General features: G+C 42.8%; 2 protein-coding genes across 4 annotated transcripts; one reads left to right on the top strand and one right to left on the bottom strand.

The window, feature by feature from the left end:
- Positions 1-1,676: 1,676 nt before the first annotated feature.
- On the top strand, positions 1,677-3,924 carry LOC130514295 (uncharacterized). 2 transcript variants are annotated; one of them, XM_057013807.1, is made up of 6 exons: positions 1,677-1,965; positions 2,082-2,120; positions 2,204-2,251; positions 2,354-2,605; positions 2,697-2,957; positions 3,041-3,924. In XM_057013807.1, exons 1-6 carry the CDS (start codon positions 1,944-1,946, stop codon positions 3,397-3,399), a joined length of 981 nt encoding a protein of 326 aa, XP_056869787.1. In that variant the 5' UTR covers positions 1,677-1,943; the 3' UTR covers positions 3,400-3,924. The 2 variants fall into 2 exon arrangements, with proteins under 2 accessions (XP_056869787.1, XP_056869788.1); XM_057013808.1 differs by lacking the exons at positions 2,082-2,120; positions 2,204-2,251 and having other exon boundaries at positions 1,682-1,965.
- Positions 3,925-8,652: 4,728 nt separating this feature from the next.
- LOC130514296 (uncharacterized) lies at positions 8,653-10,828 on the bottom strand. Of its 2 annotated transcripts, XM_057013809.1 has the most exons (6): positions 10,522-10,828; positions 10,367-10,405; positions 10,235-10,282; positions 9,880-10,131; positions 9,528-9,788; positions 8,653-9,445 (listed from the first exon to the last, which is right to left on the bottom strand). In XM_057013809.1, exons 1-6 carry the CDS (start codon positions 10,541-10,543, stop codon positions 9,087-9,089), a joined length of 981 nt encoding a protein of 326 aa, XP_056869789.1. In that variant the 5' UTR covers positions 10,544-10,828; the 3' UTR covers positions 8,653-9,086. The 2 variants fall into 2 exon arrangements, with proteins under 2 accessions (XP_056869789.1, XP_056869791.1); XM_057013811.1 differs by lacking the exons at positions 10,235-10,282; positions 10,367-10,405 and having other exon boundaries at positions 10,522-10,825.
- Positions 10,829-11,223: the final 395 nt, after the last annotated feature.

Below are 11,223 nucleotides of genomic sequence, written 5' to 3'. Positions count from 1 at the left end.
AGCAGGAACAAGTGTTTGCATGCACACTAATGATTTCTCTCTGTAGTATCTTTTTTTATGTGGACGGACGGACGGACAGACACAGATATTTAAAATTATTAGTATTTTTTCCAAACAGGGTCTTTATCAAGGCATTTAGAGTTTTTCCCAAATAAGACTCCAAAGCCAAGCAGCACTATGGGTAAATGTTGTCACATTAAATGTCATTGAACTTTTTTTAGCTTCCTTTCAGGCCAATCTTGGAAGAAAATTACTTCAATTGTTAGTGTTTTATTCTGTCCTCAGTGAGTGACCAGAAGGAAACAGTCAGGTGATGAAAATAAGGCTGGGGGTTGATCAGTGTGCATTTTGCTTTGACCCATCATTGCTGAGATTTTGGATTATTACAGACACACAATCATAAACCTCTTAATGTTTTAATTGGTTAAACTGTTAATGAGAACTGTAGGCCACAAGAGTTAATGACAGCTGTAAACTACACCGTGACTTCAGTAAATGTGTTACACTGTTGCTACAGCCACTGATTTGTAGTTATGGAGTATGTTTGGAGGGGTGGCAGTAGTATGACAGATCACTGCTTAATGTCCTTTCAATGCTACAAACTTCATTTTATCAATCTAGTAATCTACAGGCACAGTTGCATCATAGACTAAAGTTCTGGGTTCCATCCCACCTCCTGTGAGTGTAAGTTTTTTCATATCTCTCTGTCCCTGTGTGTTTTTCTCCCTTGGTATTGCAGATTCATCTCAAAGTACAAGGTTGATTGAGACACTAAATAGCCCCCACCATGTGTGTGTATGTGAGAGAAGAAAGGACCACTTCTTGTCAAAGTGACAGGTCGACCTTTCCTGAACCCGCCCACATCTGTTCCCCCCCACCCCCCCCCCCCCCCCCACCTCCCTTCCCCGCCTCCCACCATTTTTTAAAGGGTGGATCCCCACCCGCCCCACCTCCACCCTCCTCCCGAGGAGGATGGATCCCCCCCCCCCCCCCCCCCCCCCCCCCTCCGCCTTTCTCGCTTGCTCATCTGTTTTTAATAAGGGCAATAGTTACAACACAGTGACAAAACAATTTTGCCATAGTCCTGGCATAGCCATCCGTGGACAACATGAGTAGTTCTACATCCTTGATTGGTGAGACGGCTGTGACCGTTATAAGAGAATTGTGTGGAAAAGTAGTTGAAAAATCCACGGTGTTTGTACAGCGTTCTCAGGCATCACCTTCGGAGCCTGTGCAGCAAGAATGGTCTTTGGAGCCTTATAGTCAAACAGGGAGTTTTGGGTATGTGTTCCGTTACAAGACGGGGGAGCTGATTCTCTATCAGGGAAGAATCTTCCAGCGAGGGGCCTATGTTGTCGGCTACGATGTCTTCCAATGACTGGGGTGTGTTGAAACTGATCAAACCGAGAATGGTGTGTGTGACTGAAGAAGGCTGTGAAGAAGAAACAACACAGAACAGAAACCTTCCACAGAACAAACATTTGTGAAACAGTTGTGAAAACTAGAGAGAGAAAACTATTGGAGAAAGTTAGACCGTTAGAACCCTAACACTGTGGTTCAGAAGAAAAGAGAAAAGAGTTGGTGGCCTCAAGTAAGAAATTTAGGGGCCTACGTTGTCCGAGATGTGTAACTGAAGAAGCTTAAATCCCGTGGAGACCTGGAGGCTCTCCTGGAGAAAAACATTCTTAGCATGAGTTATATCGCCTGAATCTGTTGTTTGGTAGAGTTCCCGTGTAGGGATGTATCCCCATGGGACCAGTTGGTCCCATGGGGCAATCGTCAATATCAGACTTTTCGGCGCCAATCAACTTTTTTTTTTTTTTTTTCCTTCTCGCCAAGCATTGTAAAGCGAATATATACATGATCATCTCACAGTCATTAGCTCAGTCCTCCAGAACTTCATCGGAAGCTTCACCGTCTGCGAGCGCGTGTAACAAACAAAGATGGCTGCAAAGATGACTACCGGTAAGCCTCAAATTCTTCCCAAACTTTTTCTCTGTAGTTTTCTAAATAGTTTTAGAAAACTATTAATGAATGAACTATTAATGATTAACTACTATTTACGAATAACTGTGTTTTAGAAGTTACAGTAGAGGTTCACCATATGCCAATTTATCCTGGTAAGCAATCCGTGATCTTTTTAACCTGAAAGTTGTTCTATTTTATTCTAGATTTTTAAGTGTAACTTTCTGTATCTTTAAAGTCAGCGCCGATGAGTTTGAAGGAATAAGCCTCACGCAATCAGACATTGGTATTTTACATACAGTTTTTTGTTTTGTTTTGTTTGTTTTTTATGAACAGCTCAGTTGTTCATAGATTGCTGAAATATAACTTTTTATGATACATTTTTCAGATCTGTTAGCCAGGGCTGAAAGATTGGTATCCGAAGACAACCAAGAAACTGAAAAAGCAGTAAAAGCATTGCTGTGTTCTGAAACCCCACCCCCCGTGCAGGGGACAAATTGCTGTGTATCTGAAATTGGTGAAATTGAGATTGAGAGGGAAACCTCGGCACTTCAACATGGGACTGACTCAAGTAAGCAGACGAACAAACTCTCCAGAAGACGTGTGAGACAGCCAGGAGGACCGAAGTCGACTGTACAAGGTAATATATTTATCTGTGATTAGAAGTATATACAAAATATGTACCATTTTGATGATTTGTATTTTAACGATTTTCCCCTCTGTCTAAACAGAACCATCAAAACAGAACCTTCAAACGTGCGCCTCTCTGAGCACTGTGACTCCCACGGCAGCTCCACCCTCCCGTGAACCTTCTGCCCCTGCGAGGAGACGTAGAATACGGCAAGCGTGTACCACTCTGACCCCTGTACTTACAGCGGGACCCACGGCAGCTCGACCCTCCCTTTCACCAGATCCTTTCGAACCTGCGAGGCCGATAAGGAGACGTAGGAACCAGAGACACAAGTCTAACATTGTTAGGAGATTGTTTGATGGTATATTTTATACTATATCTTCTTGACTAATAATAATAATAATATATAAAAAAAATAATAACTCATCTCTCATCTAATTACAGATTCAGGGTTGAGATTAAACGAGAGCGTTCCTGAACCGTCCTTCAACAGGGTCGAGGGGGATACGGGGGGCAACGATCATCCCCAACAACAGCACAAGCACCACGAGAGCGTTCGTCAACCGTCCTTCAACAGGGTGGACGGGGATACAGCCGGATACAATCATCCCCAACAACAGCACGAGCACCACGAGAGCGTTCCTGATCCGCTCTTTGACAGGGCTGAGGATACAGGCTGCTACATTCATTCCCAACACCCCCAAGACAAGGTAGTGCTGGAGATTTTCAATAACGTCATACGGTATATTGTTTCCTCCAATTGTAACCAAAGGTGTACTAAAACAGTGTTGAAAAAGCTGTAATTTTTTTTTTTTTTTTTTTTTTTTCCTTTTTCTGTCTTTTGTTTAAGATATGGATGAGGATTTCAATGTTGAATATTTTAATCAAGTACCGATTGTTTTACAAATAGCTGTTGATCAATTAAGTGATGAGGATTTCAATGTTGAATATTTTAATCAAGTACCGAATGCTTTACAAATAGCTGTTGATCAATTAAGTGAAATTCCAATCTCCATTCCAATAAATTTACATTTTACAGAGCAAAATGAAAACGTCCTAGAACTTGACACCTTTCAACTCATAAATGATGCCCTCGAAAACCTTAATGCAGTTAATGCAGTAGAGTTTGAAAATCATTCTCCTTCATCAGCTCTCCACACGCAAAGTGATCATGTCTTACACGCGGTAACAATCAGATCAGAGACGGATTCAGCAGAGACACAATCGGCTCTTCCTAACCCCGCTCCTGAAAAGGGTGAGAGGTCAGGAGAAGGGGGGCCAGAGAGCAGCTCCTCACCCCATCTTTCTCCTCAGCAAGGGGGAGGAGGGCTAGGAAAAATCCATCCGATCTCTCTCCTGAGCGGGGTGAGAGGTTTTTTAATGATTTTAACGCATGGAGAACAAGACGCTCCTTTAACATTCCCACTCGGGGAAATGTGCCTGACATTGCAACATTCTATCGAGATGTAACAGGGGTTATCAGCGAATTGGTGGATGTTGCCAGACGACATAGTAGTCGCAATGATTTAATACAGTTGGAGGTGGTGGGTGAAAACGTACACAATCATGTTACAGTTGCTGTGGATGAACAAGGTGAAAATATTCTACCGGCTTTTAATGGAATGCTAGATCGGATTGTGCAGTCAAACGGTATCATTTCAGCGGATGAGAATATAGAATTCATCCTTCACGTGGTGCAGAACCCAGGAGGAGGTGCCAAACGTAAGATGGAGAAAACTCTAGACTGTGAAATCATTGACAAAAAAAGACGTCACTTATTTATCGTAGACAACAGAGACAACCAGCTTTGCTTCGCCATCAGTCTAGCTCACGTTATCTACCCGAAACTTACTGAAAGAGAATGCCTTGATATTGCGAGGAAGTTGCAGCATCAGGCTGGTTTAAATGATGAGACCCCGTCACTTTCAGTGACATTGGTAATTTGAAAATATTCTGGGGCGTAAAATTGTTGTGTTTTACAGAACATGCCACAGTAAACCCCTCTCACATTATGAGACAAAATTCTCTGATCGTTCCAATCAGTTGTTTCTCTTTTTACTACAAAATCACTATTATGGGATAAAAAATCTCAAAGCCTTCCTGGGGTCGTCAGTCTGTAATTATTGTTACAAGACTTTTAAGCACCCCTATACCCACTTTTGTAAAGGTTACTGCGCAGTGTGCAACGATCCTGCCTGCCCCACAGAGGGGTTCAACACAGTGGTTTGCTCTGACTGTAACAGAACGTGTCGCTCACCCTCTTGTTTCACCAGACACAAATTGGTCGGTTCAAGCAGAAAGTCCAGCCTCTGCGACCAAATCAAAAAATGCGCACGATGCGAACTATACTACAGTGTCAATTTGTCGTTAGACGATGCAAAGCATCGCTGTGCGGTGAAAAAATGTAAAATCTGTGGTGAAAAACTGCAGAGCGACTCTAAAGTCGATCATAGTTGTTACATTCCTACCCTCCAACCGGACATCTCACATCCTGATTTGGTTTTTTATGATTTTGAAACATTTGTGGGTCAAAATGGAGAGCATGTTCCTTTTTAGTGCATACAAAAACATCCAAAGGTGAAGAGAAGGCGTTTTATGGTCTTGACTGTGCTAAAATGTTTATTTTGCATTTCAGGAAGCCACGATACAAACAGAACATCTTTATAGCCCATAATGCCAAGGGGTTTGACAGTTATCTGGTGTTAAAAGGTATGTTGGAACTGGATGTGACGCCACAACAGATTCTGATGAACGGGAGTAAAATCCTCAGTTTTGAGGAATCCCATTATGGTCTCAAATTCATAGATTCCCTGTCATTTCTCCCATGCGTCTCAGCGCTATGCCCAAAGCCTTAGGATTCACTGACAAGACCAAGGGGTATTTCCCACACAAATTTAGCTCAGAAATTCACCTCAATTACGTGGGGCCCTATCCCGTTCCGTCCGACTACGACGTAGATCGCATGACGGTGCGCGAACGGGAAGAATTTGACCTGTGGTACAACGAGGTCAGCCGAGGTACCTTTGACTTCCAAAAGGAGGCCTCGCTGTACTGCAAAAATGATGTTGACATTCTCACCCAGGGCAGTCTTAAATTTAGAGATCAGTTCCTAGGTGAGACGGGGGTAGACCCTTTTGGTTCTATCACCATAGCCGGAGCCTGTATGAAGGTGTTTCGCACCAATTATCTGACTCCTAACACTCTGGCTATCCCTGCCCTCACAACTATTTGAATCAGAGCAAAAGATTCTCTAGCGCATCGGTTCAATGGTTAGAATGGTTGATGCACAAAGAAAAAGTCTTTATACAGCATGCTCTAAACATGGGTGAAAAACAGATTGGTGCATTTTTCGTAGACGGATATGCTGAGATTGACGGTGTAAAACATGTCTGGGAATTTCATGGATGTTTTTACCACGGCTGTCCCAGTTGCTTTGATCCCACAGTACAGTGCGATATGAGAGGCGTCACCTTCGGTGAACTCCACTACAAAAGTGAGAAGAGGGTGAGTGAGCTACAGACCACACATGGGGTTCGTGTTGTAGTCATGAGAGAACACACGTGGAACCAGATGAAAACAACATGCACGGAGGTTAAAGAATTCTCCGTTGCTTTAACGCTCCTGAGCCTCTCAACCCCCGAAAAGCACTTTTCGGAGGTTGAGAGGCTCAGGAGCGTTAAAAGCAACGGAGAAATTCTTTAACCTCCGTGCATGTTGTTTTCATCTGGTTCCACGTGTGTTCTCTCATGACTACAACACGAACCCCATGTGTGGTCTGTAGCTCACTCACCCTCTTCTCACTTTTGTAGTGGAGTTCACCGAAGGTGACGCCTCTCATATCGCACTGTACTGTGGGATCAAAGCAACTGGGACAGCCGTGGTAAAAACATCCATGAAATTCCCAGACATGTTTTACACCGTCAATCTCAGCATATCCGTCTACGAAAAATGCACCAATCTGTTTTCACCCATGTTTAGAGCATGCTGTATAAAGACTTTTTCTTTGTGCATCAACCATTCTAACCATTGAACCGATGCGCTAGAGAATCTTTTGCTCTGATTCAAATAGTTGTGAGGGCAGGGGATAGCCAGAGTGTTAGGAGTCAGATAATTGGTGCGAAAACCTTCATACAGGCTCCGGCTATGGTGATAGAACCAAAAGGGTCTACCCCCGTCTCACCTAGGAACTGATCTCTAAATTTAAGACTGCCCTGGGTGAGAATGTCAACATCATTTTTGCAGTACAGCGAGGCCTCCTTTTGGAAGTCAAAGGTACCTCGGCTGACCTCGTTGTACCACAGGTCAAATTCTTCCCGTTCGCGCACCGTCATGCGATCTACGTCGTAGTCGGACGGAACGGGATAGGGCCCCACGTAATTGAGGTGAATTTCTGAGCTAAATTTGTGTGGGAAATACCCCTTGGTCTTGTCAGTGAATCCTAAGGCTTTGGGCATAGCGCTGAGACGCATGGGAGAAATGACAGGGAATCTATGAATTTGAGACCATAATGGGATTCCTCAAAACTGAGGATTTTACTCCCGTTCATCAGAATCTGTTGTGGCGTCACATCCAGTTCCAACATACCTTTTAACACCAGATAACTGTCAAACCCCTTGGCATTATGGGCTATAAAGATGTTCTGTTTGTATCGTGGCTTCCTGAAATGCAAAATAAACATTTTAGCACAGTCAAGACCATAAAACGCCTTCTCTTCACCTTTGGATGTTTTTGTATGCACTAAAAAAGGAACATGCTCTCCATTTTGACCCACAAATGTTTCAAAATCATAAAAAAACCAAATCAGGATGTGAGATGTCCGGTTGGAGGGTAGGAATGTAACAACTATGATCGACTTTAGAGTCGCTCTGCAGTTTTTTTCACACAGATTTTACATTTTTCACCGCACAGCGATGCTTTGCATCGTCTAACGACAAATTGACACTGTAGTATAGTTCGCATCGTGCGCATTTTTTGATTTGGTCGCAGAGGCTGGACTTTCTGCTTGAACCGACCAATTTGTGTCTGGTGAAACAAGAGGGTGAGCGACACGTTCTGTTACAGTCAGAGCAAACCACTGTGTTGAACCCCTCTGTGGGGCAGGCAGGATCGTTGCACACTGCGCAGTAACCTTTACAAAAGTGGGTATAGGGGTGCTTAAAAGTCTTGTAACAATAATTACAGACTGACGACCCCAGGAAGGCTTTGAGATTTTTTATCCCATAATAGTGATTTTGTAGTAAAAAGAGAAACAACTGATTGGAACGATCAGAGAATTTTGTCTCATAATGTGAGAGGGGTTTACTGTGGCATGTTCTGTAAAACACAACAATTTTACGCCCCAGAATATTTTCAAATTTACCAATGTCACTGAAAGTGACGGGGGTCTCATCATTTAAACCAGCCTGATGCTGCAACTTCCTCGCAATATCAAGGCATTCTCTTTCAGTAAGTTTCGGGTAGATAACGTGAGCTAGACTGATGGCGAAGCAAAGCTGGTTGTCTCTGTTGTCTACGATAAATAAGTGACGTCTTTTTTTGTCAATGATTTCACAGTCTAGAGTTTTCTCCATCTTACGTTTGGCACCTCCTCCTGGGTTCTGCACCACGTGAAGGATGAATTCTATATTCTCATCCGCGATGAAATGATACCGTTTGACTGCACAATCCGATCTAGCATTCCATTAAAAGCCGGTAGAATATTTTCACCTTGTTCATCCACAGCAACTGTAACATGATTGTGTACGTTTTCACCCACCACCTCCAACTGTATTAAATCATTGCGACTACTATGTCGTCTGGCAACATCCACCAATTCGCTGATAACCCCTGTTACATCTCGATAGAATGTTGCAATGTCAGGCACATTTCCCCGAGTGGGAATGTTAAAGGAGCGTCTTGTTCTCCATGCGTTAAAATCATTAAAAACCTCTCACCCCGCTCAGGAGAGAGATCGGATGGATTTTCTCCTACCTCCTCCCCTTGCTGAGGAGAAAGATGGGGTGAGGGCTGCTCTCTGGCCCCCCTTCTCCTGACTCCCCTTTTCAGGAGCGGGTTAGGAAGAGCCGATTGTGTCTCTGCTGAATCCGTCTCTGATCTGATTGTTACCGCGTGTAAGACATGATCACTTTGCGTGTGGAGAGCTGATGAAGGAGAATGATTTTCAAACTCTACTGCATTAACTGCATTAAGGTTTTCGAGGGCATCATTTATGAGTTGTAAGGTGTCAAGTTCTAGGACGTTTTCATTTTGCTCTGTAAAATGTAAATTTATTGGAATGGAGATTGGAATTTCACTTAATTGATCAACAGCTATTTGTAAAGCATTCGGTACTTGATTAAAATATTCAACATTGAAATCCTCATCACTTAATTGATCAACAGCTATTTGTAAAACAATCGGTACTTGATTAAAATATTCAACATTGAAATCCTCATCCATATCTTAAACAAAAGACAAAGAAAAAAAAAAAAAAAAAAAAAAAAAAAAAAAATTACAGCTTTTTCAACACTGTTTTAGTACACCTTTGGTTACAATTGGAGGAAACAATATACCGTATGACGTTATTGAAAATCTCCAGCACTACCTTGTCTTGGGGGTGTTGGGAATGAATGTAGCAGCCTGTATCCTCAGCCCTGTCAAAGAGCGGATCAGGAACGCTCTCGTGGTGCTCGTGCTGTTGTTGGGGATGATTGTATCCGGCTGTATCCCCGTCCACCCTGTTGAAGGACGGTTGACGAACGCTCTCGTGGTGCTTGTGCTGTTGTTGGGGATGATCGTTGCCCCCCGTATCCCCCTCGACCCTGTTGAAGGACGGTTCAGGAACGCTCTCGTTTAATCTCAACCCTGAATCTGTAATTAGATGAGAGATGAGTTATTATTTTTTTATATATTATTATTATTATTAGTCAAGAAGATATAGTATAAAAAATACCATCAAACAATCTCCTAACAATGTTAGACTTGTGTCTCTGGTTCCTACGTCTCCTTATCGGCCTCGCAGGTTCGAAAGGATCTGGTGAAAGGGAGGGTCGAGCTGCCGTGGGTCCCGCTGTAAGTACAGGGGTCAGAGTGGTACACGCTTGCCGTATTCTACGTCTCCTCGCAGGGGCAGAAGGTTCACGGGAGGGTGGAGCTGCCGTGGGAGTCACAGTGCTCAGAGAGGCGCACGTTTGAAGGTTCTGTTTTGATGGTTCTGTTTAGACAGAGGGGAAAATCGTTAAAATACAAATCATCAAAACGGTACATATTTTGTATATACTTCTAATCACAGATAAATATATTACCTTGTACAGTCGACTTCGGTCCTCCTGGCTGTCTCACACGTCTTCTGGAGAGTTTGTTCGTCTGCTTACTTGAGTCAGTCACATGTTGAAGTGCCGAGGTTTCCCTCTCAATCTCAATTTCACCAATTTCAGATACACAGCAATTTGTCCCCTGCACGGGGGGTGGGGTTTCAGAACACAGCAATGCTTTTACTGCTTTTTCAGTTTCTTGGTTGTCTTCGGATACCAATCTTTCAGCCCTGGCTAACAGATCTGAAAAATGTATCATAAAAAGTTATATTTCAGCAATCTATGAACAACTGAGCTGTTCATAAAAAACAAAACAAAACAAAACAAAAAACTGTATGTAAAATACCAATGTCTGATTGCGTGAGGGTTATTCCTTCAAACTCATCGGCGCTGACTTTAAAGATACAGAAAGTTACACTTAAAAATCTAGAATAAAAATAGAACAACTTTCAGGTTAAAAAGATCACGGATTGCTTACCAGGATAAATTGGCATATGGTGAACCTCTACTGTAACTTCTAAAACACAGTTATTCGTAAATAGTAGTTAATCATTAATAGTTCATTCATTAATAGTTTTCTAAAACTATTTAGAAAACTACAGAGAAAAAGTTTGGGAAGAATTTGAGGCTTACCGGTAGTCATCTTTGCAGCCATCTTTGTTTGTTACACGCGCTCGCAGACGGTGAAGCTTCCGATGAAGTTCTGGAGGACTGAGCTAATGACTGTGAGATGATCATGTATATATTCGCTTTACAATGCTTGGCGAGAAGGAAAAAAAAAAAAAAAAAAGTTGATTGGCGCCGAAAAGTCTGATATTGACGATTGCCCCATGGGACCAACTGGTCCCATGGGGATACATCCCTACACGGGAACTCTACCAAACAACAGATTCAGGCGATATAACTCATGCTAAGAATGTTTTTCTCCAGGAGAGCCTCCAGGTCTCCACGGGATTTAAGCTTCTTCAGTTACACACTCGGACAACGTAGGCCCCTAAATTTCTTACTTGAGGCCACCAACTCTTTTCTCTTTTCTTCTGAACCACAGTGTTAGGGTTCTAACAGTCTAACTTTCTCCAATAGTTTTCTCTTCTCTAGTTTTCACAACTGTTTCACAAATGTTTGTTCTGTGGAAGGTTTCTGTTCTGTGTTGTTTCTTTCTTCACAGCCTTCTTCAGTCACACACACCATTCTCGGTTTGATCAGTTTCAACACACCCCAGTCATTGGAAGACATCGTAGCCGACAACATAGGCCCCTCGCTGGAAGATTCTTCCCCTGATAGAGAATCAGCTCCCCCGTCTTGTAACGGAACACATACCCAAAACTCCCTGTT

This window comes from Takifugu flavidus, chromosome 17 (assembly GCF_003711565.1).
Source record: "Takifugu flavidus isolate HTHZ2018 chromosome 17, ASM371156v2, whole genome shotgun sequence".
NCBI classification, from domain to species: domain Eukaryota; kingdom Metazoa; phylum Chordata; class Actinopteri; order Tetraodontiformes; family Tetraodontidae; genus Takifugu; species Takifugu flavidus.
Note: the sequence above shows the minus strand (reverse complement) of the source record. Positions and strands in the feature narration are given on the sequence as shown.